Raw genomic sequence first — 27,553 nt, 5'->3', positions numbered from 1 at the left:
GACAGAGAAAGCCTTCTCCTGGAGCTGGCACCCTGAATTCAAACGTCTAGCTTCCTGAACTGTGAGAGAATAAATTTCTGTTAAAGCTATCTACTCGTATTTCCGTTATAGCAGCACTACATAACTAAGGACAGGTAGCGTGTGTCAGTACATTTCTTTGTATTACTGAAAGATATTCCATCATATGGATATACCATATTGTTGATTTCAGTAAGTCTGCAATTTGTTTTGGAAACATTTTGATTCAGATTTCACATAAATGGGGTCACATTGTAGTCTTTAAAACTCCTATTTTTGGGATTATGACTTTTTTAGTGGCCTGACACATCGTTTTTAAATTGTGCTTTGGTAATTTGAAAAGAACATGTCTTATCTGTTTAAATAGGATAATTCTTTATGTCGCCTTTAGTTTATATTTTTTTTTTAAAGTTGCTTAAGTGTTCTACCAGTTTTATTATTTTTTGGTATGGATGGTTAAGTGCTCGAATACTAGCCAAAAGGTTGACAGTTCAAACCCCCCCAATGGCGCCTCAGAAGACAGGCTTGGGGATCTGCTTCTGAAAGGTCATACGGCCTTGGAAACCTTATGGAGCTGTTCTGCTCTGCACACGTGGGATCACCATAAGTTGGGATCGACTTGATGGCAACTGACAACTACAACCCCTCTGATCTTAGAATCATTGACTATAATTGCCACTTGGCCAAAATTATACTTATATTTCTAATAATTTTTTTTTCCTAATATAATGCCAAGTATAACAGTGAATATTTATACCTTTTCTAGAATATTCATCCTTGAGTGATGGAGGCCACTGCAGTGGTGGGAACAGCTCCTGACAAAGGCTACCATAGGAATGGAGGAAACCTCCAGAAAGGTGAGGCACCAGCCAAGTTGGCTTTATTCTGGGTGGGGCAGAATGTTAAATGTAATTGAGCCAGACAGTTCCCCCTTCAATATTGCTAGTTTTTAAGCCCTCCTCCCAGTAATGTGGGTAATAGTCAGCATGTGTTTAATTTGACAAACTCACTCCAGTGATTTTTGATAAATATACGCAACTTAGGCAAGACCTCTCAGAGAAATAGAAGATTTAGGGACAGGAAGGTAAGCAGGAAGGTAGCATTTCTGTCCAGCCAGGCTTTTGAGAACTGTTGACAGATAATGTGCTTATGTATCTGTGGTTTAAATTATTAAGAAACATTCTAGACTAAAGCAAAAATTCCATCCTACATTGTTCGTTGGAGACATTTAAAACAGAAAAGGAAGGTTTATTATAAAAGGATGGATAAGTTAAGAGACAAATGAACTTAAAAATTAGGAATGATATTAATCAATAAAGTATAATAGATGCAGTAAACATTAAGACAGTCATTTTAAAGTGATGAAGTCATACAGTGAAGATATCAGCCGGGAACCCTAAGTACCAAACAACGTAATTTCTATCCATGTAGTAAATGTTATTGGAAATTTAGGGAAAGGCTCCTGGAGGTTAGACATAATACTGGTTATCTCTCTTTCCAAGTAAATCGGAATGCGGTTTCTCATGGAATTTAAAAAAAAAAAATCTCTCCCAAAACAATGAACTTTAACAAAAATAATCTGGAGGAGAGAACTAGGGAAATATTTTAAAAAGTAAGAAACAACCTGTCAAATATAAAAACATCCTTTAATGGTATGATAATTAAAAACAGTATGGCAGAGTTGTACAAAAAGATAAACAGACTCTAAGGAAATTATGAAACAGTTAAAAAGACTTCAGAGTTTGATAAAGGTGCCATTTCAATTCAAAGGGAAAACAGTGGCTTTTTCAACAAGTGGCATTAGAGCAGTTGGCTGCCCATTTTGGAAGAAAGAGGTTCATTTTGTTCTTTTGTACACGGGGTCGCTGAGAGCTGGAGCCAACTCAATGGCACCTAACAACAACACTTCATACTGGAGGAGAAAATTACAGATGAAGTGAAGAGGCTGAGTGTTGAAAACATACACTCACTTGTAGGATTAGCAGAAATTATTGGAGAATACTTTTAGAGCCATGTGGTGAGGAAGGCCAGAGACACAAAGCAGAAGTCGGAAGACAAGGCTGATCCATCTAACCAATTAATGTTAAAAACTGGTATAACAAGGTGGTGTAGAAAAGTTAATAAGAATGAACTAGGAGAAAACTCACTTACATTATAAATGTAAAACACAAAGGGTTCATGTCCAAAACACGTAAAGAACTCCTACAAATCTCTAAGAAAAATATAACCGCCTCACAAAATCGTGGGATTAGAATTGAAACTGACACTGCTCTTACTTCTAACCCGCGTCCGTGACGTCCTGCTGAACGTTTGCCTCGGGTGGTCTATTTACCATCTCTAACCTCAGACTCCACTTGCCGGGAACTGAGTCGTTATCTGCCTCTTTGCCTTCCACATCGGTTTGTAGAGTCCCTGTCTCTACCTCTGAATATTCCCACTCAACTGTAATACCAAGTTATAAACCTTAGTATTATCTTAGAGCAGTGTTTAAGCAGGTGGCAGCCAATTCGTGGGTCATGAAATCAGTTTAGCTGGTTGTGGTCAGCTTTTTTTTTTTTAATAAAATAGAACATAACAATACATTAAAAATGGAGTAATTATTGTGTGAAAATTTTGTTTCACTTACACAGACAACATAAGTGTGTACGTATTGGGTCATGACATAAAATGTATTCTTGTGATCTCAGTCAAAACATACATGATAGCCACTTATTTCACTCTTCTTCATCTACTGTTTCTAACTGGCCACCAAGTCTTGTCAGTTGTGGAACTTCTATCGTATCTTCCTATCCCATCTACTTCTGCACTCTTCTCTGCCTTTCAAGCTTTCATTCTCACTGCTGTCAGAGTTGTCTGAGACTCAACTCCAGTTGCCTGGCTACCCTTCAGAGAAACTTTCAGTAGTCCTCCATTGCCTTGGAATAAAAGACCAACTCCTTAGCACATCACAGAAGCCGTTTCACAATCTGACGGATGTGTCTTCCTGTTCACATCTCCTGTCACTCGCGTGGAGCACTTTCACTCCAGCCGAGCTGCCTTATAGTTTCCCGAAAACACCATATCCTGTCACAGAGCTAACTCGCACATGCTATTTGGTTTGCCTAAACTAATTTTCTCTATTTTGTTTCAGAACACTTTTTTCCTCCCAAGCACTTGCTCGCTTTATCAACATGACAGTCAGTACTCTTCTTATAGCTGTTTCACGTTTATATGTGCTTACCTGTCACCCTCATCAAAGACTTGAGCCTCTGGGGGCAACACCCATGTCTTCTTTTCCTTTGTTTCTTTAGGCTGGCACTAGGAAGCACCCCAATATTTATGAAATAATTTTATAAGAAATAAGTTTCTTATTAGAACTGTCTACAGATACAGATAGTAAACTCCTTGCCATTGAAAGAGTTCAAGAAGAATCTTGGCTGTCATCAGAGATATCTGTCGTGGGTAATGTAAAAAGAACGCCTGCGTTGGGAAGGAGCTTGGACCAGATCACGTCCAAGGTCTTTTCTAGTGCTTATATTCTGTAATGTTGCTGTTATTTACTTTTTTTATTATTATTATTTTAATCAGATGAGCCTTCCAATTCAAAGAAAGGAAAGCTGTTAATATTTTCCAGTGGTTGTAAAGAAGTCAAATTTACTGTTGCTGAGGATGACTGGGATTCCAGGTCAGAGCAAAGAGCTAATGACAAGGAAATCAGTAATGCTGGCCTGATAGGTTTGTTGGCGCCGTCTTGTTCAGTGAGCGAAGATACTAATGTAGAGAGCGCTCACTCTCAGTCAAGTGAGTTTGAAGACAGCATCGACTATGCTTCCTTGAATGAGACATACTCTGTACATTATTCAGAATCAAAACTAAAAGATGAAAGTCATGTTCTTTTGAATTCAGAATTAAAACCTGAAATGCAGAAAAGAGATGAGGTGTTTTTTGATATCTTGGAACATCAGTGTAATAAAACATGTGGCTTGGAAAGAATCTACAGGATTTCAGATGATAATTATGAAGAAACCGCGAAAGGTGGGCAACAGTCTGATTTGGATGACGACTCGCAGCAGGAATATCATAGTGCAGAAGAGCAAGAATGTTTAAGTAGCCATTTATCTTTCGGCCAAATGAAAATATTACATATATCTAATCGGGAAGTAGTTGGATTAAGAAATTCAGGTGATGGAGCTAGATGTGCTAGCAATGTAGGGGATAATGACGTCACACCGGGAGGTGGTTCTGTCATCGCTTTAGATTCATTCGATGTCTGTAGACAAGAAGATGTCTCCAAACTCCAGAATCCTGTTAGCGTAAGAGAGTGTCACGAACTAAAGCATGAAAAGCATAGGGAACAAGAAACTAGCTCAACATACCACACGGTATTTGATGAAGTTACACTAAGCAGTAGTTCTCTTGAAAACCAGGAATCTCAGTCTAAGAGCGGTTTCTTGAATCCTCAAAGAGCACTAGAAACTAAAATGTATACTGACAAAATGAAATCTCAAATAACTGCAAGTAAGGATTTTTGTGGAAATATAGTTGTTGAGAAAAATACAGTACAGTGCCTTGAAAATCCGAGTGCATTATCACAGGAAGAGGCTTTAGAGACACTGCTGCAGCCCTGTGAAGACCGTCAAGCCTCCGGGACCTCTGTTTTTGGCGATTCAGTGAATTCTGCCTGTAGATACTCACGTTACAAAGGTCTACGAAACACCTCAGACTCAGCCTTGGATTTTTCAGTTACTCTCCCAAGGATTGCGGTCAAAGATAATCAGGCAACGGAAGATTGCTCCCTAAAAGTGGCTAATAGCAATACCGCAGATAAAACATGCTCCCGTGATACGGAAGGAACACGTCCTATACCCGCGATGGGTGCTGCAAGGTGTACAGTTACGGTTCATCAGACAGTGGATGTTAGCACTGATTTCAGGGCTTGTTTCACAACCAGCAGGGCAACAAGTGCAAGGTCTGCTGTGGTGTCCACATCGAGCAACACAGAGATAACAATGATGAATAAAAAACGGCCTGGCGAATGGCAGAATGAGAAACAAAGAAGTGTGGCTTGTAATACAGAGTGGTCATCCAGTCAGGACTGTGAAGACCCACAGACGGCCGTGACAAAAGGACCAGGAAAATCGCTCTCAGCTGACAGTGTAAAACCTAGTGGACATTTCCTGAATAAGGTAAGACCGATACGAGTGATGATAAAATTATGCTGGACTTTGTAAAGAGGCAGTGAACGCTAACGTCTAAGTGTTTTGGTGAGGCAGTGTACGCTAACGTAAGTGTTTTGGTGAGGCAGTGTGCGCTAACGTCAGTGTGAAGAGGCAGTGTGCGCTAACGTAAGGGTTTCGGTTCACTGAGTTTATAGCGGGGGCTCCTGAGGTTTTTTGTGAGAAAATGGTGGTTGTGGGGAAGGGGTAGAGAGATTGCCACCGGCTCTATCCTTTGGTGGCAGCTGCTGCCACGAAAACCATTTAGAAGTTAGGTTTTACATTTTGCCAGTTTGGACCTCAAAATATATGTTATTTGTCATAGATTTCTAATTTAAATTTAAATAATATTTTCAGGATTCTCTGGAATTAAGAAAAACACTTGATGTCACAGACTTAAAGAAACCTCCCCAGAGGTATGTCAGAGGTACAAGCTATACACAGGAAAAAATGAAAATAGCCTTTGCTTCCCATGCAACACGTATAAGCATATAGAGTCACAACTACAAGGGGATTCAAGAGATTATCTGCTTCAGCCATTTGCCGTGAAATAAATACTGAAAAAATATAGAATGTTCAGGTTCTTAACTTTTTGAGATTTTAGTGTCAAAAATTCCTTCAGACACTCGTGGCATTTTATCTTTACTTACTCAAGCCAAACCCTTACTGATTTAATTACTCCATTGTCTTTCATTTGATCCCTCAGCAGACCAAAACAAAATAGCACCTTTGTAAAACTTCATATATTTGAAGAAGTAAGTAGTTACTTTGACTGTTGTGTTTTAATCTTGATTTTAGTTCATCATATAATTTACTTGGCATTTATTAGAACACAACGGATAACCAGAAGGTGGGGGGAGCCTGTAAGAAACGAAATTAGTTACTGTTTTTTGAGGTCATTTACTTTTTGCTTCACTCATTCTTCTAATAAGCTTAATCCTGTGTCCCAATAAAATCAAATAGAAGAGACGGAAGCATTGAAAACAGCTGGAAGCGGTAACTGGTAGCAAGGGAAGACCTCCAAAAACTTTTAATACTCGAAACAGTGGCTTGGGGCTTTTGACGTAGTGCTGTTATGATTAGGTGCTGTTGAGCTGGTTCTGACTCATAGCGACCCTGTGTACCACAGGATGGAACGCTGCCTGGTCCCGTGCCATCCTCACAATCGTTGTTGTGCTTCAGCCCATTGTTGCAACCACTATGTAGCTCTGCAAAACATTTGCTCATAATAATGACTCTTAATTATTAACAAAAATATAAATTGTCTTCCTGTTCGAAAGATGGAAACCCTTTGTTAAAAAGATGGAAACCGTGGTGGCCTAGTGGTTAAGAGCTACGGCTGCAAACCAAAACGTCTGCAGTTCGAATTCACCACGCACTCCTTGGAAACTCTGTGGGGCAGTTCTACTCTGTCCTCTAGGGTCATTATGAGTTGGAATCGACTTGACAGCAGTGAGTTTGGCTTTTTTTGGTTTTATTTAAAAGACGATGCATTTAAGAACAGTTTCCATCCAAAGTGCTCACAACGTTTAAAAATCTTGGCCAAAGCTTGATTTAGGTAGGAAATCTATTAATTCTGGAAATATGAAATCATTACTTTATGTTAGAATTCTTTTTTTGTAAAAGAAAGCCAAGGATTTCGGAAAGTATGAATTTGAGAATTGTTTACTTCCTTGACTTCTAGGAAGAATATATTTAGCTTTGACTCTGATATCCTTCTTTTCTGAAATTTGTGTTTCTGGGTTGCTGTGAGTCGAAATCAACTTGACAGCAATGGTTTTGGGTTTTATTATTATTATTATTGTGTCTTCCATCTTTATTAGAAATTTATTTAAATTTGTCAGGGAAATGTAAGAAATTTAAAAACTATTTCTAGAGGCATGTCACCAACATAGAAAATGTTTGGAGTTTTACCTAATCCTATCTTATTTTAAAGGGAATTTCAGCTTTCTGGAGAGATGGAGAAGAGTTTCCCATCAAAGTGCTGCCAGGAGATAATGCAGAGAGCCCTCAAAGCCGAGCTGCACCTTCTAAACGTTCACTATCAGATGTGCCACCGCCATTGTTTTGACATTTACAAACTTGTGATGGAAAATCAGGAAGGAATAAATAGGTGTTTATTAATTTTAAATCTGTGTCTTCATGGAAACAGTCCTAGCTTTGAATTTATTCTGGAAAATCTCTTTAATGTTCTGTTTTGAAGACAAGATGAGGGGTAGATTGTCACTGGGCTCCTTAGCTGGCCTATGGGTAATGGACTTTAAATAGTAATACTTTTGGATTTCATGGAGGGGCAACAGTGCATGATTAGGGAGGAGAATGCAGTGAGAAGGTAGATTGGATGTTTCTTTAGGAAGTCCACCTGAGAATGAAGTCAGTTGGAGGGTCCTGTCAGACAGCCTACCACATCCTCTGCTTATATGCTGTAGCTTGTACAGCCCCTAGAGAAACACATCTAGGTACTCTAGTTCACTCGATTTTACTGAACATTTAAAAGAAACAGTCTTCCAGGCCCCAGCAGAGTTAGAATTAAGCGTATAACATTTGTATCAAGTGGATAACTTGAGCGTAAGTAGTTTTATGAACTTAACTCTTGAACAGGAACTTACCCAGTAATTCTGCTAAGAAGGAATTAGGATCAGCACTGCTGTCTGTCTTGGGAGACTTAAAAGCTAGATACGTAAGTCTGAAAGAAAAAATCGACAAAGGCATACCACTGGAAGAGCTGCCCCCATTGTCAGTAGAATCCAAATTATTATCTACCTTTTCTGCGTTTGCTTCCAAGGTATGTATGGATGTTTTATGAATAAAGTTTTTACTTCATTTAGATGGAAAACATTTTAAACAAAGATTTTTCTTCCCGTCTCTCTTTCTAGCTAATGAAAGAAGAAACACATGTGTAAGTTATGGTTTCATTCAATTTAGAATTCATTAGACCTTAAAAATTGCTTAATTTAGTTGACTTTTCCTGTTTTGGGTCCTTATTCTTGAACAGAATGTTGATTTGCTCAGCCTTTTAGGAGCTGATTCCGAGCTAGGTGGTCAAAGCGTGCATCACGATGCGGACCCTCCAAGCCTAAAGGAGACGCTCTCTCAGGTGAGACTGTTTCAGAACCCTTCAGCAGCTTTACCAGCTTAACTTTCACGGCTTAAGCAAAGTCCACCCTAGTTTTCAGGAACAGTCACGTCGTTCTTTTCACTTGACTGGTTTACTTTGTGTCCTACCATTTGAGGCATATAACTGACTAAAAGGGACATGGTAGTGTTTTTAGTTCAGTCCTGATCAAGTAGATGTTGAGAAGGTACTGAGTAGGATGACCATATAATTTATCACCAAATAGGAGACTTGATAGTGAAAGGGAGTGATGTTATTAATTCGCCCTTGAAAATAGGTACAAACCTGGGCTGTGCTGTCCCAGGCAAACCCTGATGTGTGACCACCATCGTACTGACCCAGTGCAGTTAAAACTAATATCTTCATCTCACGAGGAAGAGTAAAATAACTTTCCATTAGTTTCAAACAGGAGAAAGCTTAAATTCCTCCTTTATTTAAATGATGAAAATAGTTTTAAAATACCTTTCATAGTTTTCCTCAATCTCTTGTTCACCAAAGGACGTTTGTGAGACGACGTGTCTGTGCAAAGTGCTCTGCAAATTGTGAAGCAATATAGAAATGTAATTTATGTTCCGTTACTGAGCAGGCGATGGTTGGGAAAGCTGAAGTTTATTCCTGTTTTCTGACTTCAGTCTAAACCTGAGGTTTCATTGTTAAAACTTGAATAACAGAGCAGCCTTAGGCAAGATGTATTCCAAAGCCAAAAGTGAAAGGCTTGATTAATTTGTGTTTCTTTCTATTAAGATAAATGCTTAAGAGTAAATTCCTGTAACATGTTATCTATTCCACTGTTCTACTCTTTAAAAAAAAAAAATTCTCAATTATCCACAAAGAAGTAGCAGATCCAAAACTAGATTTTTCTTTCCTCAAATTTCTTACATAGTTTGCTTAAACAACTTGTCATTTTAAACCATTGTAATGGTGGCAGTTGGTATATCCTTCAGCTCATGGAGAGAGAACAGTAAATCATTTTTAGATGTACAAAATGCAGATAGAACATACTTTTTATAATCTTAGTTTGGTTATAAAACAACGTTTATTTTAAGCGGAGATTACATTTTAATACCTCTCATTAACTTATATTAGCTGGTTGTGTATGAAATCCAGTGTGGTGTGGTGCAGTGTTTCCAAAGCCAGCAGTCTGTGTGCCATCTTCACATTTTGCCACGGCCATGTACTTATTCCCTGTAATGTTATTTACTTTGTCTTTTTCTTCAAATGATTGTCCTTTTTAAATGCATTTATGTGAAAGGAGTAACTCCCACCATTAGATGTGGAAAAGTAGAACGAAACCTGTTACGGCCAGAACTTGATGGGACTGCCTTGTTTTTCCAGGCCGCACAGGTTTTCTGCCTTTGACAAGATGCAGTCCTCCCACTTTTGTATCGCTCTCTATTAGTGGGAAATATTTGAGTTTCCCTTCTCTGACAGGTCTCCGCTTTACGTAGGTTCCGGATTCACAGGTTTTACTGTATCACTTCCCATAAATAAGAGGTACACTTAAGCACACATTAAATTAAATATTTAATTGTTGTATGTTACCATGAAAAATATTTAGGTGTATACTGCCAGAAACCATCTCAAGTACAAGTACTTCTAGTGTATGTAAGCCACACCTTGCCAAACTCTGGTAATGTTAGCGCATGGTCACTGTGCACAGATTGCCTGGGCGTGAATCCTAACGCGTGAGCTGTGACGTGAAGCAACAACTTAACTGACCTCTAAAGTGGGCTGATAATAGCTTTTCTCCTTAGCTCTCCTTGTCGTGAGGACTAAAGAATGCCAACAAAGAGTGCCTGTCACAGAGTGAGAGTGCGACACATGTCATTATCTGTTGTTGTTGCTTTATTATTTTAATCCTCAGATGTCTTTATTACCTGACAACTGTCATCCTAAACAAGATGCATCACCTAAGAAAGAGGGTTCAAATAATGCTGATATAAATGAAGACTTCAGTCACCTGAAACTTGAGGATAAAGGTAAGTATACAAATGTAGTATCTCATATAGGTAAATGGCAGACAACAAATAATGAAGTTAAAAGTATCCCTTATGTTCATTAATTAAATAAAATAAGTATTTTAATTGAAAGCATCATTGTTATTATAAATATTAAGTAATTCTTATTACTTCTACTCAAGGACTTCAGGGTTACTTAGTAGATCTGATAATGCCAAGTGCTGACAGACTTTTGTCCTTCTGGTTCATGTTTTCCAATCAGAAAATTTTTTCTTGTCTAATGTGTGTTGTTGTTGTTAGGTGCCGTCAGGTTGGTTCCGACTCATGACGACCCTATGCACAACAGAACGAAACACTGCCCGGTCCTGAGCCATCCTTACAGTCGTTGTTATGCTTGAGCTCATTGTTGCAGCCACTGTGTCAGTCAGTCCACCTCGTTGAGGGTCTTCCTCTTTGCTGCTGACCCTGTACTCTGCCAAGCACGATGTCCTTCTCCAGGGACTGATCCCTCCTGACAACATGTCCGAAGTATGTAAGACGCAGTCTTGCCATCCTTGCCTCTAAGGAGCATTCTGGCTGTACTTCTTCCAAGACATTTGTTCGTTCTTTTGGCAGTCCATGGTATATTCAATATTCTTCGCCAACACCACAATTCAAAGGCATCAGTTCTTCTTCGGCCTTCCTTATTCATTGTCCACCTTTCACATGCATATGATGCGATTGAAAATACCATGGCTTAGGTCAGGCACGCCTTAGTCTTCAGGGTGATATCTTTGCTCTTCAACACTTTAAAGAGGTCCTTTGCAGCCGATTTACCCAATGCAATGCTTCTTTTGATTTCTTGACTGCTGCTTCCATGGCTGTTGATTGTGGATACAAGTAAAATGAAATCCTTGACAACTTCAATCTTTTCTCCGTTTATCATGATGTTGCTCATTGGTCCAGTTTTGAAAATTTTTGCTTTCTTTATGTTGAGGTGCAATCTATACTGAAGGCTGTGGTCTTTGATCTTCATTAGTAAGTGCTTCAAGTCCTCTTCACTTTCAGCAAGCCAGGCTGTGTCATCTGCATAACGCAGGCTGTTAATGAGTCTTCCTCTAATCCTGATGCCCCGTTCATCTTCATATAGTCCAGCTTCTCGGATTATTTTCTCAGCAAACAGATTGAATAGGTATGGTGAAAATACAACCCTGACGCACACCTTTCCTGACTTGAAACCAATGAGTATCCCCTTGTTCTGTCCAAACAACTGCCTCTTCATCTATGTAAAGGTTCCTTCCTCATGAGCACAATTAAGTGTTCTGGAATTCCCATTCTTCTCAATGCTATCCATAATTTGTTATGATCCACACAGTTGAATGCCTTTGCATAGTCAATAAAACACAGGTAAACATCCTTCTGGTATTCTCTGCTTTCAGCCAGGATCCATCTGACATCAGCAATGATATCCCTGGTTCCACATCCTCTTCTGAAACCAGCCTGAATTTTTGGCAGTTCTCTGTAGATATACTGCTGCAGCCGTTTTTGAATGATCTTCAGCAGAATTTTGCTTGCATGTGATATTAATGATATTGTTCTATAATTTCCACATTCAGTTGGATCACCTTTCTTGGGAATGGGCATAAATATGGATCTCTTCCAGTCAGTTGGCCAGGAAGCTGTCTTCCATATTTCTTGGCATAGACGAGTGAGCACCTCCAGCGCTGCATCTGTTTATTGAAACATCTCAATTGATATTCCATCAATTCCTGGAGCCTTGTTTTTCACCAGTGCCTTCAGAGCGGCTTGGACTTCTTCCTTCGGTACCATCGGTTTCTGATCGTATAACACCTCTTAAAATGGTTGGGCATCGACTAATTCTTTTTGGTATAATGACTCTGTGTATTCCATCTTCTTTTGATGCTTCCTGTGTCGTTTAATATTTTCCCCATAGAATCCTTCGCTATTGCAAGTCGGGGCTTGAATTTTTTCTTCAGTTCTTTCAGTTTGAGAAACACCGAGCATATTCTTCCCTTTTGGGTTTCCATCTCCAGCTCTTTGCACATGTCATTACAACACCCTGTCTTCTCGAACTGCCCTTTGAAATCATCTGTTGAGTTCTTTTACTTCATCAATTCTTCCTTTTGCTTTAGCTGCTCGACATTCGAGAGCAAGTTTCAGAGTCTCCTCTGACATCCGTCTTGGTCTTTTCTTTCTTTCCTGCCTTTTCAGTGACCTCCTGCTTTCTTCATGGATGATGTCCTTGATGTCATTCCACAACTCGTCTGATCTTTGGTCACTGGTGTTCAATGCGTCAAATCTGTTCTTGAAATGGTCTCTAAATTCAGTTGGGATATACTCAAGGTCATATTTTGGCTCTCGTGGACTTGCTCTGATTTTCTTCAGTTTCGGCTTGAACTTGCATATGAGCAATTCATGGTCTGTTCCACAGTCGGCCCCTGCCCTTGTTCTGACTGATGATATTGAGCTTTTCCATCATCTCTTTCCACAGATGTAGTCAATTTGATTTCTGTGTGTTCCATCTGGCGAGGTCCATGTGTATAGTCGCCGTTTATGTTGGTGAAAGAAGGTATTTGCAACGAAGAAGTCGTTGGTCTTACAAAATTCTATCATTCGATCTCAGGCATTTTTTCTATCACCAAGGCCGTATTTTCCAACTGCTTTGTTTCCAGCTTTCGCGTTCCAGTCTCCAATAATTATCAGTGCATCTTGATTGCATGTTCGATCAATTTCAGAGTGCAGCAGCTGATAAAAATCTTCTATTTCTTCATCTTTGGCCCTAGTGGTTTATGCGTAAATTTGAATAATAGTCGTATTAACTCGTCTTCCTTGTAGGTGTATGGATATTATTCTATCACTGACAGCATTGTACTTCAGGATAGATCTCGAAATGTTCTTTTTGACGATGAATGCGACACCATTCCTCTTCAAGTTGTCATTTCCAGCATAGTAGACTGTATGATTGTCCGATTCAAAATGGCCGATACCAGTCCATTTCAGCTCACTAATGCCTAGGATATCGATGTTTCTGTGTTCCATTTCATTTTTGACGATTTCCAATTTTTCTAGATTCATACTTTGTACATTCCAGGCTCCGATTATTAATGGATGTTTGCAGCTGTTTATTCTCATTTTGAGTCATGCCACATCAGCAAATGAAGGTCACAAAAGCTTTACTCCATCCACATCATTAAGATCGACTCTACTTTGAGGAGGCAGCTCTTCCCCAATCATCTTTTGAGTGCCTTCCAACCTGGGGGGCTCATCTTCCAGCACTATATCAGACAGTGTTCCGCTGCTGTTCATAAGCTTTTCACTGGCTAATGCTTTTCAGAAGTAGACTGCTGGGTCCTTCTTCCTAGTCTGTCTTAGTCTGGAAGCTCAGCTGAAACTGTCCTCCATGGGTGACCCTGCTGGTATCTGAATACCGGTGGCATAGCTTCCAGCATCACAGCAACACACAAGCCCCCACAGTACGACAAACTGACAGACAAGTGGGGGTCTAATGTGTATATCTGTAAATAGTCTGCATTTATATATTTTGGTTTTGTGTTCTATGAAAAAGATTATGATCGTTCCAAAAAGATTTTTATTTCAACTTTTAATGAAATAAAGAGCTACAGGACTGCCTAATTGCCTTAAAGATTTTAACTGTTATTTTGTATAAAGATAATATAAATCTCTTTTTGGTGGCATAGTGGTTAAGACCTATGGCCATTAGCCAAAAGGTCAGCAGTTTGAATCGACCAGGTGCTGCTTGGAAACCCTATCGGGCAGTTCTGCTCTGTGCTGTAGGGTCACTATGAGTTGGAATCAACTCATCACAAGGGGGTTTTCTTGAAAATCAGAAAATGAAGGCTTTTATTAAGCTGGGAATCACTGTTGATTAAAGAAAGCTGGGAAGCCAGTTACTCAGTTTGAAAAGTACTTGTTATTCAGGGCTGCTGAAAAATTTCTCAGTCTTCATGCTTGGTTCGCATTTTGATGATCTATATTTTTAGGTTTGTACATAAAACTAGTAGTTGTCCTCGGGATTCATCTGTACTTTTTAGATACCTTCTTGAAGGATTAAACAGTATACATAATTCATAGCTAATTATTTTCAATTTCGTAGACTGCAAAAATTATGAAGAACTAGGTGAAGACTGGTTTGATGCTAAAGAGAACCTTACAGGAGTTGATGTCTCCGGAATACAAGAGAATCAGATAGAACAAGACAGAAGGAATCCAAAATTTACACTAGGTTGGTTCCTAGGAATTTAAGGAGAAATCATAATCTAGCTTATTTGTAAAATAGTGCTTATCTTTGTCATTTTGATGTGCTGAGTGATTTTAATATTTTATGTCTGTTTGTGGCTTTTCTTTATAAAAAATGAGAAAACTGATCATTTGGATGTTAATTTTTTTAAGAGTAAGTCAGCTGAAAACTTTTTCAGAAAACTATCTGCTAATAGCTTACATCTGGGATTTAGTTAGCAGGTGGACAGCCAGCATTCTCTCCCTCCGACTGCAGGCCAACATCAGTGTTCCTTCAGGACGTTTTTCCCATGAGCCCTCACCAGCCATTCCAGACCTATGGAAATGGGCACCTGGTGAATGAGACAAGCTTCCCATCTCCATCAGGAAGCCAGTACTCATTTATCAGTTTGACTGAAGGGATGAAAACAATCGGCTTTTTATAATTTAGTCCATTTCAAGAATGTGATTACCTGTGGTTGTCCTGGGATTCTTTTCTGGTATCTGTGATTATTGTTGCACTTCTCGCATCAGGGATATTTGTGCCAGCTTACCTTCCTTTATTTTTTTCCCATAAACTTGAGCGGGTTTTTTTAATTTTTCATGGTAGCAATAGTTTTACTGTTTTTCCCCTACTCTTGTTTTGTAAATAATGCTTATTAAGATTTTTAAACAAAATGTAAAAGTATAAGGAAATGAAAATCACCTGAAGTTCCTCCACCTTACAGTAACTACTATTAATATTTTAGTGACTAATCTTTTATTCATGTCATTATGCATGTATGTAATACACATGAATAATTAAATGGTATTTTTAATCCAGTTTTATTATAACTGCTTTTTTGTTTCCCTTGCATTATTTTTCTCCGTATCACTTGTCATATACTATATATTTTGCTGATTTGATAAACTGACTGCCTTCCTACATTGTAATTTTAGCTCAGTGAAATTGGATCTTTGTATATTTTGTTCGCTGCCCATCCCTAGTGCCAGGTACAGTGTCCAGTCCATGAGGTGTTCAATAAATACTTTGTACTGAACTGTGAAAGGTGAGGTAATGGGTAGAAGGAATATCTGATTGTTACCACTGCCCTTTTCTACTGTAGTCTAGCTCCTCCCTGCCCCCTCATCTCAATGTCAAAATATAAATGATGAAGATAGTTTCACTGTCTGCTCTGCAGAATGGAGTCCAAAGAGATTAGCAAGTGTCACTGGCTAGAGATGAAAGACTCTGCCTTAATTCCAGCACTGGTGCTTGCTAGGTTTGTGACTTCAGCTCCCAGACCTCAGGATCTTTGTCTGTAGAATAGATATAATAACAATATCTACTTCAGGGTGATTGTGAGGTTTGCATAAGATGTTAGTAAAAAGTGCTTGGGATATTGCCTGAAGCATGGGAAGCACTTACAAAATGCTAGGATATTCTTATTACTTAATGAAAAAGCAAAATGTACAGATTCCCCATTATTATATAAAAACTAAAAAACATAAAAGGTACTCCCAGAATTTAACAGATACTTGTTGAGTACCTCCTATGTGCCAAGTATAGATATTGATGTTGTTGTTGTTGTTAGGTGCCATCGAGTCAGTTCTGACTCATAGCAACCCTGTGTACAACAGAACAAATCACTGCCCAGCCCTGTACCATCTTCACAATCATCGCTGTGTTCAAGCCCGTTGTTCCAGCCACTGTATCAGTCCATCTGGTCGAGGGTCTTCATCTTTTTTGCTGACCCTCTACCTTACCAAGCATGATGTCCTCCAGGGGCTGGTCCCTTCTGATAACATGTCCAAAGTAGGTGAGACGAAGTCTTGCCATTCTCGCTTCCAAGGAGCTTTCTGGCTGTACTTCTTCCAAGATAGACTTGTTGCTTCTTCTGGCAGTCCCATGGTATTGATAGTAGCATTAAAAGAATCTCAACTCAGTAAATTCATTTTTATTTTTGACCAGGTTCTCTTCAAAATAGAGACCATGAAAATTCGGTCTAAGAATTTTTTTTTAACCAAACAAGAAAGGAATTATCTGTAATCCTAACATTTGCAGTTTCCACACTATGTTGTTGTGTGCTGCTCAGTCGGTTGTGACTCACAGCGACCCTATAGGATAGAGTAGAACTGCCCCATAGGGTTTCCAAGGCTGTACTCTTTACAGAAGCAGATAGACAGGTTTTTTTTCTCCCATGGGTTTGAACTGCCCACCTTTCCCTTAGCAACCCAGTGCTTAAGCATTGCATCACCAGTGCCCCTTTTTCCAAACCATGAAGACTGTGGCGGTCAGGCTGTTGTTGTAGGTGCCTTAGGGTCTCTTCCGACTCATAGCAACCCTGTAGGACAGCGTAGAACTGCCATGTTGGGTTTCCAAGGAGTGACTGGTGGTTTGAACTGCCGATGCCGACCTTTTGGTTAGCAGCCGAGCTCTTAACCAGGATGCCACCAGTGCTTCATGGTCAGGCTAGCTACCTGTTATTACTATGTGTCTGGTTTTCTTGGTGCGATGCATCCCCAGCAGAAGAATGCGTATAAAGAGCTCTGAGCCTGCCAGCTCTGGCCAGCATTAGCACAGGAAGTGGGGAGCCTGTGTGTGTGCAGCAGTCCAGATGGCATTTCTCTGGATCAGAGACAAATGGACGACACGTTCCTTAGTTGTGATGTAATTGATTACTTTGTCTAGGTATTGTTGATCCATTTTTGGATCAAAAATTACTATCAACAAATTCAGCCTTTTTATTTTTAAGATGATAGAAGGCCCAGGCTCCTGGCCTTCAGTCTAGTGCTGATATTTGCTAATAAATTGATGTTAAGCTTCATGATAGTTTAAAAAAACATGAACTGATTGACAAGCTTCCCGTTTCATCTTAAAAAATAGCAATACGGTTTGGTGATCCTCTGTTGTGTATTGTTTCTCTACAAGCAGAGATGAAGAGTGCTGAACCTTTACGAAGAGATAAAGGGTATTTGGTCCACGTCGGTGGTCTCTGCCCTTCCGTGTCTGAGGTATGCCACGATTTCTTTTTTCAGCTTCATTTTCAGTTCTACTGTTTGTTTTCATTTTTTGCTGTGCTTTCTACCTTTAACAAAGTTTTCTTTCTTTTTTTTAGGCTGATTTAAGATCTCTTTTCCAGAAATACCAAGTTTCTGAAATTTCAATTTATGATTCTTCTACTAATTACAGGTAAGGTTTCCTAAATTCAAGAAATGAACTTTACCGGGTGTCTGCCATGTACCAGAGGTTCTGTACGAGGCAGCAGCTGCAGGGATGAGAGAGCCCAGGGCCTTGCCACAGGGAGATCCCATCCTAGGCGAGGGAGACGCGTTAGCACAGAGCTGCAGCCTTTCACTGGGGCTCTCTTAATGAGATTTTTCTTTCATTGTACTTTTTAACTGATTATTGATGGCACATAGGAAAGGGTTTTTCTTGTTTTTTATGTATTTTATCTTGTTTCATACGGTTTTGTAGTGCCAGTAAAGTGCATTCATTAGTTAAGCGAACAGGCAGTAGCTGAATAAACCTGGGCGATTACTTGAGCTTTCTGTACCTCAGGCTCTTCGCCTATGAAGTGAGGATAATACTAGTACCTTCATAGCATTGTTGTGGAGCTGATATGAGTTAACATATGTAAGCCACTAAGAACAAAGCCTGGCACGTAGTAGGTGCTCAGAAAATTGTATTTATTTTTGTTTCCGATTTTAATTACTTTTTATTTGCTGCTCTTTTTTTTTTTTTTAAGGTAGATAGCTGTGTCATCTACAGATAGTCCTGTCCAACGCTTAAATGCTGCTCCTTTCTGTTTTGTGACACTGCCAGAACTTTTGTAACTATCAACTAATAATGGGGACAGTTGAATGGAAATGCTTTATCTGTTTTATCATTAAAAATGATAACTGTTGATTTCAGATTTAAAAATACCAGTTAAGAAGGGATCCTATTTGTAGTTGGGGTTGACGTTTATCAAAAGGAGGTGTTGAATTTTATTTGTCTTAAATGGGATCTATTAGGACCATATGCTTTTTTTCTTATTTGGCCTGTCGATGTGCTGTTAATGCATGTCATTATATTAGTGTTGTAATCCTGGAATTATTGCTCAGTGTGAAAGATTCTTTTACTATCTTGTTGAATTCTTTTTTTTAATTTTTTATTTCTTTCTTACTTGAACCATTATACATTCCCTGTGGAAAATTTTTTTTCTTTTTTTTTGTTGTACTTTGGATGAAGATTTACAAAGCAAATTAGTTTCTCATTAAACAGTTAATACACATATTATTTTGTGACATCGGTTGCCAACCCCATGATATGTCAACACTGTCCCCTTCTCAACCTTCGTTTCGCCGTTACCATCTTGCCTGTCCCCTCCTGTCTTCTTGTCCCTGCCCCTGAGCTGGTGTGCCCATTTAGTCTTGTTTTGTTTTATGGGCCTGTCTAATCTTTGCTTGAAGGGTGACCCTCAGGAGTGACTTTAGTACTGAGTTAAAAGGGCCCCAGGGGCCATACTCTCAGGGTCTGTGTGGAAATTTAGAAAACTCCATTAAATACAAAGAAGTTAAAAAATTTGTTCTTAGTCCCATCATTTGAAAGCAGGCACACTTCAGGTTTGGTGTCTGTGTTCCCATTAAGATTGTCTCGGGCTGGTGCTTTTCAATGGATACCTAGCTAGCTCCTGTCCAACGTTCTTAATTATGTGTTAAAATTCTGTTTAAGTTTCCTAACTTTTTTTGGTCTATATTAACAATATAAAAGAATTAATAATTAGTATACCTCTATGGCAATAAACCTAAAAACCTGAACTACTTACACAGTTTTCTAGAAAAATGTAATTCCTTCGGTATCTTGGATTATTGCCCCCTTTTCATTGTTTATTTGGGTTAACTGTGCCATCTGCTATACCTCATTTCCCCTTAATTTTGTCTTTTCAGTGATTTATCAGCCGTATTGCATTGTTGCACAGAACTAGTCCTTAGATTCATTTGGCATTTCTTGTTTTCTGATTTCTTCTTTTTTATCTTTTTTTCTCACACTTTTTTCTAATGCTTAATTTTTTTTTGTGCATGTAAGACTTTGTTCTAAGAACTAAGTCTTTTAGTGAAAGCACCTTTACTCCTTCTTCTGAGAAGCATCCCCTCCTTTCTTTAAGGTGATCTTAGTACCGAAAACTCCTGCCACATCTTCTGTTGATTTATTGCTTGTTTACCTTTTTTTTTTTTTACCTTATATTTTTGTTCTTTTAAGAAGCATCTTTTTTTAAATTGTACTTTCTCACTGTTTGGTGATGAGAAGAAATGGAGTCTACTGTTTTATATTTGTCTTATATACAGAGACATTTTTAATAATTATTCTAGGAATTCTTTTGAGTTTTCTAATATTAAGTTTCAGTATAAAATTAACAGGAGATAATTCACAAGAAATACTGAATAAAACTTTACTGTCTTTCGTTTCCCATCTTTAACTTGTTTGTTTTTTTTTTTTATCCTAAATAAATATCCTTCCCAATCTCAAGGTAAGTAGAGTAACTATTTTATTTCTAATAGCAGTTATTCTTGTGAAAAATATGTTTTTAGCCACTAGTTACAAGACTAAGTTTGAGGCAATTTAAAGTCACTAACAACCCCTTCGGGAGCAAAGGAAAATAAAGAAAACTAAAGATACAAGGGAAAGATTAGTCCAAAGGACTAATAGACCACATTTACCATGGCCTCCGCCAGACTGAAACCAGCCCAGCTAGATGGTTCCCAGCTACCACCACTGACTGCTCTGACAGGGATCACAATAGAGGGCCCCAGACAGAGCTAGAGGAAAATGTAGAACAAAATTGTAACTCACAGAAAAAGACCAGAGTTACTGGCCTGACAGACTGGAGAAACCTTGAGAGTGTGGCCCCAGGATACCCTTTTAGCTCAGCAATAAAGTCACTCCTGAGCTTCACCCTTCAGCCAAAGATTAGATGGGCCCATAAAACAAAATGAGACTAAAAGGGCACACCAGCATGGGGCAAGGACCAGCAGACGGGAGGGAACAGGAAACTTGGTAAAAGGGAACCCAAGGTCGAAAAGAGAGAGTGTTGACATGTTGTGGGGTTGTTAACCAATGTCATAAAACAATATGTGTACTAACTGTTGAATGAGAAACTAGTTCTGTTAACTTTCATCGAAAGTACAATAAATAAAGTCATTAACAGAGAACCTTATGGTTTTTGGCTTCTGTATTTTAGATATGCATCTCTTGCTTTTAAAAAAAATAGTGATGCAAAGATGGCTGTGAAAGAAATGAACGGAATGGAAATAAATGGGAAATCGGTAAATGTGCGGCTGGTTAAGACTCCTGGAGAATACGCGTCACCAATTTCCTCCAAGACGGGAAACAGGCTTAGTTTGAATAATGTGGAAAAAAGCACCAGCAGAGAAGCCAACTCAGCCGCCTGCATTTCTAGATTGCCCAGAACGAGGCCGAGGCAGCTAGAGTCTGAGCCAGACAGTGAGTCTTCTCCTTTCGACCAGAAGGTTAGTTTTCTGGGTTGATCCTTTAGATGGTCATTGTACGTGGCCTATTGCTATATGTACTTGTAGAATAAATAACTCCGGGATGGGCGGTCTTGACGTGGAATCGTGAGCATTAATTCTGAATCGTTCTTGTCCTTGATTCTGTCGTGACCCGCCTTGTACAGCTCCAAGTTGTTCGGTAACTTTAACCAGACTCTCTGCCAGTGCTTTGCAGTCTTTCTGTCACTTTATTTTTGGACAGTACTACTCCTTAAGTAGTTATAATTATACTTTCTTCATTCCTTTTTTCACAGTTAACCTTGTAGTTGTTTTAAAATGATAAAATGCAGTTGTTTTATTTTCATATATCCTCATTTCCGCCTCACTGGGGTTATAAGGAAACCCTGCTGGCGTAGTGGTTAAGTGCTATGGGTGCTAACCAAAGGGTCAGCAGTTCGAATCTGCCAGGTGCTCCTTGGAAACTATATGGGGCAGTTCTACTCTGTCCTATAGGGTAGCTATGAGTCAGAATTGACTCAGTGGCACTAGGTTTGGTTTGGTATAGTAAGTCTTAAAATCAGGTAAAATGAGGAGGCGGGGCCAAGATGGCAGACTAGGTGGATGCTACCGCGGATCCCTCTTGCAACAAAGACTCGGAAAAACAAGTGAATCAATCACATACATAACAATCTACGAACTCTGAACAACAAACACAGATTTAGAGACGGAGAACGAACAAATACAGAGAGGCAGCGATTGTTTTCAGAGCCTGGAGCCAGCGTACCAGTCAGCGGATTTTCTGGAAAAACTAGTTTCCCAGTGATGGCTCAGAGACAGCAGTCCATATCAAACCACATAAAGAAGCAGACCATGACAGCTTCTCCAAACAAAAGAATCAAAATCTTTCCCAAATAAAGATACAATCCTGGAATTATCAGATACAGAATATAAAAAACTAATTTACAGAATGCTTCAAGACATCAGAAACGAAATAAGGCAAACTGCAGAAAAAGCCAAGGAACACACCGATAAAACTGTTGAAGAACTCAAAAAGATTATTCAAGAACATAGTGGAAAAATTAATAAGTTGCAAGAATCCATAGGGAGACAGCATGTAGAAATCCAAAAGATTAACAATAAAATTACAGAATTACACAACACAATAGGAAGTCAGAGGAGCAGACTCGAGCAATTAGAATGCAGACTGGGACATCTGGAGGACCAGGGAATCAACACCAACATAGCTGGAAAAAAATCAGATAAAAGAATTTAAAAAAATGAAGAAACCCTAAGAATCATGTGGGACTCTATCAAGAAGGATAACTTGCGGGTGATTGGAGTCCCAGAACAGGGAGAGGGGACAGAAAAACACAGAGAAAATAGTTGAAGAACTCCTGACACAAAACTTCCCTGACATCATGAAAGGCGAAAGGATATCTATCCAAGATGCTCATCGAACCCCATTTCAGACTGATCCAAAAAGAAAAACACCAAGACATATTATCATCAAACTCGCCAAAACCAAAGATAAAGAGAAAATTTTAAAAGCAGCCAGGGAGAAAAGAAAGGTTTCCTTCAAGGGAGAATCAATAAGAATAAGTTCAGACTACTCAGCAGAAACCATGCAGGCAAGAAGGGAATGGGACGACATATACAAAGCACTGAAGGAGGAAAACTGCCAGCCAAGGATCGTATATCCAGCAAAACTCTCTCTGAAATATGAAGGCGAAATTAAGATATTTACAGATAAACATAAGTTTAGAGAATTTGCAAAAACCAAACCAAAGCTACAAGAAATACTAAACGATATTGTTTGGTCAGAAAACCAATAATATCAGATACCAGCACAATACAAGGTCACAAAACAGAATGTCCTGATATCAACTCAAATAGGGAAATCACAAAAACAAACAAATTAAGATTAAATAAAAATAAATAAATAACAATACACATAACAGGGAATCATGGAAGTCAATAGGTAAAAGATCACAATAATCAAAAAGAGGGACTAAATACAAGAGGCATTGAACTGCCATATGGAGAGTGATACAAGGCGATATAGAACGATACAAGTTAGGTTTTTACTTAGAAAAATAGGGATAAATAATAAGGTAACCACAAAAAGGTATAAAAACTCCATAACTCAAGAAAAACGTAACGACTCAACTAACATAAAGTCAAACACTATGAAAATGAGGATCTCACAATTTACTAAGAAAAACGTCTCAGCACAAAAAATTATGTGGAAAAATGAAATTGCCAACAACACACATGAAAAGGCATCAAAATGACAACACTAAAAACTTATTTATCTATAATTACGCTGAACGTAAATGGACTAAATGCACCAATAAAGAGACAGAGAGTCACGGACTGGATAAAGAAACACGATCCATCTATATGCTGCCTACAAGAGACACACCTTAGACTTAGAGACACAAACAAACTAAAACTCAAAGGATGGAAAAAAGTATATCAAGCAAACAATAAGCAAAAAAGAAGAGGAGTAGCAATATTAATTTCTGACAAAATAGACTTTAGACTTAAATCCGCCACAAAGGATAAAGAAGGACACTATATAACGATAAAAGGGACAATTGATCAGGAAGACATAACCATATTAAATATTTATGCACCCAATGACAGGGCTGCGAGATACATAAATCAAATTTTAACAGAATTGAAAAGTGAGATAGACACCTCCACAATTATAGTAGGAGACTTCAACACACCACTATCGGAGAAGGACAGGACATCCAGTAAGAAGCTCGATAGACACACGGAAGACCTGCTTACAACAATCAACCAACTTGACCTCACTGACTTATACAGAACTCTCCACCTAACTGCTGCAAAATATACTTTTTTTTCTAGCGCACATGGAACATTCTCTAGAATAGACCACATATTAGGTCATAAAACAAACCTTTGCAGAATCCAAAACATCGAAATATTACAAAGCATCTTCTCAGACCACAAGGCAATAAAACTAGAAATCAGTAACAGAAAAACTAGGGAAAAGAAATCAAATACTTGAAAAATGAACAATACCCTCCTGAAAAAAGACTGGGTTATAGAAGACATCAAGGAGGGAATAAGGAAATTCATAGAATGCAACGAGATTGAAAATACTTCCTATCAAAACCTCTGGGACACAGCAAAAGCAGTGCTCAGAGGCCAATTTATATCGATAAATGCACACATACAAAAAGAAGAAAGAGCCAAAAGCAGAGAACTGTCCCTACAACTTGAACAAATAGAAAGTGAGCAACAAAAGAATCCATCAGGCACCAGAAGAAAACAAATAATAAAAATTAGAGCTGAACTAAATGAATTAGAGAACAAAAAAACAATTGAAAGAATTAACAAAGCCAAAAGCTGGTTCTTCGAAAAAATTAACAAAATTGATAAACCATTGGCTAGACTGACTAAAGAAAAACAGGAAAGGAAACAAATAACCCGAATAAGAAACGAGAAGGACCACATCACAACAGAACCAAATGAAATTAAAAGAATCATTTCAGATTACTACGAAAAATTGTACTCTAACAAATTTGAAAACCTAGAAGAAATGGATGAATTCTTGGAAAAACACCACCTACCTAAACTAACACATTCAGAAGAAGAACAACTAAATAGACCCATAACAAAAAAAGAGATTGAAACGGTAATCAAAAAACTTCCAACAAAAAAAAGGCCTGGCCCGGACGGCTTCACTGCAGAGTTCTACCAAACCTTCAGAGAAGAGTTAACACCACTACTACTGAAGGTATTTCAAAGCATAGAAGAGGACGGAATACTACCCAACTCATTCTATGAAGCCACCATCTCCCTGATACCAAAACCAGGTAAAGACATTACAAAAAAAGAAAATTACAGACCTGTATCCCTCATGAACATAGATGCAAAAATCCTCAACAAAATTCTAGCCAATAGAATCCAACAACACATCAAAAAAATAATTCACCATGATCAAGTGGGATTTATACCAGGTATGCAAGGCTGGTTTAATATCAGAAAAACCATTAATGTAATCCATCACATAAATAAAACAAAAGATAAAAACCACATGATCTTATCAATTGATGCAGAAAAGGCATTTGACAAAGTCCAATACCCACTTATCCTAAAAACTCTTACCAAAATAGGAATTGAAGGAAAATTCCTCAACCTAATAAAGGGCATCTATGCAAAGCCAACAGCCAATATCACTCTAAATGGAGAGAACCTGAAAGCATTTCCCTTGAGAACGGGAACCAGACAAGGATGCCCTTTATCACCGCTCTTATTCAACATCGTACTTGAAGTCCTAGCCAGGGCAATTAGGCTAGACAAAGAAATAAAGGGTATCCGGATTGGCAAGGAGGAAGTAAAGTTATCACTATTTGCAGATGACATGATCTTATACACAGAAAACCCTAAGGAATCCTCCCGAAAACTACTGAAACTAATAGAAGAGTTTAGCAGAGTCTCAGGTTATAAAATAAACGTACAAAAATCACTTGGATTCCTCTACATCAACAAAAAGAACACCGAAGAGGAAATAACCAAATCAATACCATTCACAGTAGCCCCCAAGAAGATAAAATACTTAGGAATAAATCTTACCAAGGATGTAAAAGACCTATACAAAGAAAACTACAAAGCTCTACTACAAGAAATTCAAAAGGACATACTTAAGTGGAAAAACATGCCTTGCTCATGGATAGGAAGACTTAACATAGTAAAAATGTCTATTCTACCAAAAGCCATCTATACATATAACGCACTTCTGATCCAAATTCCAATGTCGTATTTTAAGGGGATAGAGAAACAAATCACCAATTTCATATGGAAGGGAAAGAAGCCCCGGATAAGCAAAGCATTACTGAAAAAGAAGAAGAAAGTGGGAGGCCTCACTCTACCTGATTTCAGAACCTATTATACAGCCACAGTAGTCAAAACAGCCTGGTACTGGTACAACAACAGGCACATAGACCAATGGAACAGAATTGAGAACCCAGATATAAGTCCATCCACGTATGAGCAGCTGATATTTGACAAAGGACCAGTGTCAGTAAATTGGGGAAAAGATAGTCTTTTTTTTAACAAATGGTGCTGGCATAACTGGATATCCATTTGCAAAAGAATGAAACAGGACCCATACCTCACACCATGCACAGAAATTAACTCCAAGTGGATCAAAGACCTAAACATAAAGACTAAAACGATAAAGATCATGGAAGAAAAAATAGGGACAACCCTAGGAGCCGTAATACAGGGCATAAACAGAATACAAAACATTACCAAAAATGATGAAGAGAAACCCGATAACTGGGAGCTCCTAAAAATCAAACACCTATGCTCATCTAAAGACTTCACCAAAAGAGTAAAAAGACCACCTACAGACTGGGAAAGAATTTTCAGCTATGACATCTCAGACCAGTGCCTGATCTCTAAAATCTACATGATTCTGTCAAAACTCAACCACAAAAAGACAAACAACCCAATCAAGAAGTGGGCAAAGGATATGAACACACATTTCACTAAAGAAGGTATTCAGGCAGCCAACAGATACATGAGAAAATGCTCCCGATCATTAGCCATTAGAGAAATGCAAATTAAAACTACGATGAGATTCCATCTCACACCAACTAGACTGGCATTAATCCAAAAAACACAAAATAATAAATGTTGGAGAGGCTGCGGAGAGATTGGAACTCTCATACACTGCTGGTGGGATTGTAAAATGGTACAACCACTTTGGAAATCCATCTGGCGTTATCTTAAACAGTTAGAAATAGAGCTACCATACAACCCAGAAATCCCACTCCTCGGAATATACCCTAGAGATACAAGAGCCTTCACACAAACAGATATATGCACACCCATGTTTATTGCAGTGCTGTTTACAATAGCAAAAAGCTGGAAGCAACCAAGATGTCCGTCAACGGATGAATGGGTAAATCAATTGTGGTATATTCACACAATGGAATACTACGCATCGATAAAGAACAGTGACGAATCTGTGAAACATTTCAGAACATGGAGGAATCTGGAAGGCATTATGCTGAGCGAAATGAGTCAGAAGCAAAAGGACAAATATTGTATAAGACCACTATTATAAGATCTTGAGAAATAGAAAAAACGGAGAAGAACACATACTTTTGTGGTTACAAAGTGGGGAGGGATTTATTGATCAATCAGTAGATAAGAACTGCTTTGGGTGAAGGGGAAGACAACACTCAATACAAGGAAGGTCAGCCTAATTGGACTGGACTAAAAGCAAAGAGGTTTCCGGGATAAAATGAAAGCTTCAAAGGTCAGCGGAGCAGGGGCTGGGGTCTGGGGAACTTGGTTTGAGGGGACTTCTAAGTCAATGGACAAAATAATTCTATTATGAAAACATTCTGTATCCCACTGTGAATTGTGGCGCCTCGGGTCCTAAATGCTAACAAGCGGCCATCTAAGATACATCAATTGGTCTCAACCCACCTGGAGCAAAGGCAAAGGAAGAACACCAAGGTCACACGACAACTAAGAACCCAAGAGACAGAAAGGGCCACATGAACCAGAGACCT

At 38.7% G+C, this 27,553-nt stretch overlaps 1 protein-coding gene across 1 annotated transcript in view; it reads left to right on the top strand.

Moving 5' to 3' along the window:
• The first annotated feature begins 360 nt into the window (after positions 1 to 360).
• The window catches only part of RBM44 (RNA binding motif protein 44), a 37,976-nt gene continuing 10,783 nt past the window's right edge, over positions 361 to 27,553 (top strand). The window contains exons 1-12 of the mRNA XM_003417932.2: positions 361 to 875; positions 3,586 to 5,183; positions 5,571 to 5,629; positions 7,150 to 7,326; positions 7,815 to 7,998; positions 8,090 to 8,112; positions 8,226 to 8,310; positions 10,193 to 10,307; positions 14,401 to 14,529; positions 17,437 to 17,516; positions 17,621 to 17,694; positions 20,726 to 21,014. Of these exons, the coding sequence (XP_003417980.1) occupies positions 803 to 875; positions 3,586 to 5,183; positions 5,571 to 5,629; positions 7,150 to 7,326; positions 7,815 to 7,998; positions 8,090 to 8,112; positions 8,226 to 8,310; positions 10,193 to 10,307; positions 14,401 to 14,529; positions 17,437 to 17,516; positions 17,621 to 17,694; positions 20,726 to 21,014 (2,886 nt within the window). The 5' untranslated portion in view covers positions 361 to 802. The remainder of the gene's footprint in view (positions 876 to 3,585; positions 5,184 to 5,570; positions 5,630 to 7,149; positions 7,327 to 7,814; positions 7,999 to 8,089; positions 8,113 to 8,225; positions 8,311 to 10,192; positions 10,308 to 14,400; positions 14,530 to 17,436; positions 17,517 to 17,620; positions 17,695 to 20,725; positions 21,015 to 27,553) is intronic.

This window comes from Loxodonta africana, chromosome 6, assembly GCF_030014295.1.
Source record: "Loxodonta africana isolate mLoxAfr1 chromosome 6, mLoxAfr1.hap2, whole genome shotgun sequence".
Taxonomy (NCBI): Eukaryota; Metazoa; Chordata; class Mammalia; order Proboscidea; family Elephantidae; genus Loxodonta; species Loxodonta africana.
Note: the sequence above shows the minus strand (reverse complement) of the source record. Positions and strands in the feature narration are given on the sequence as shown.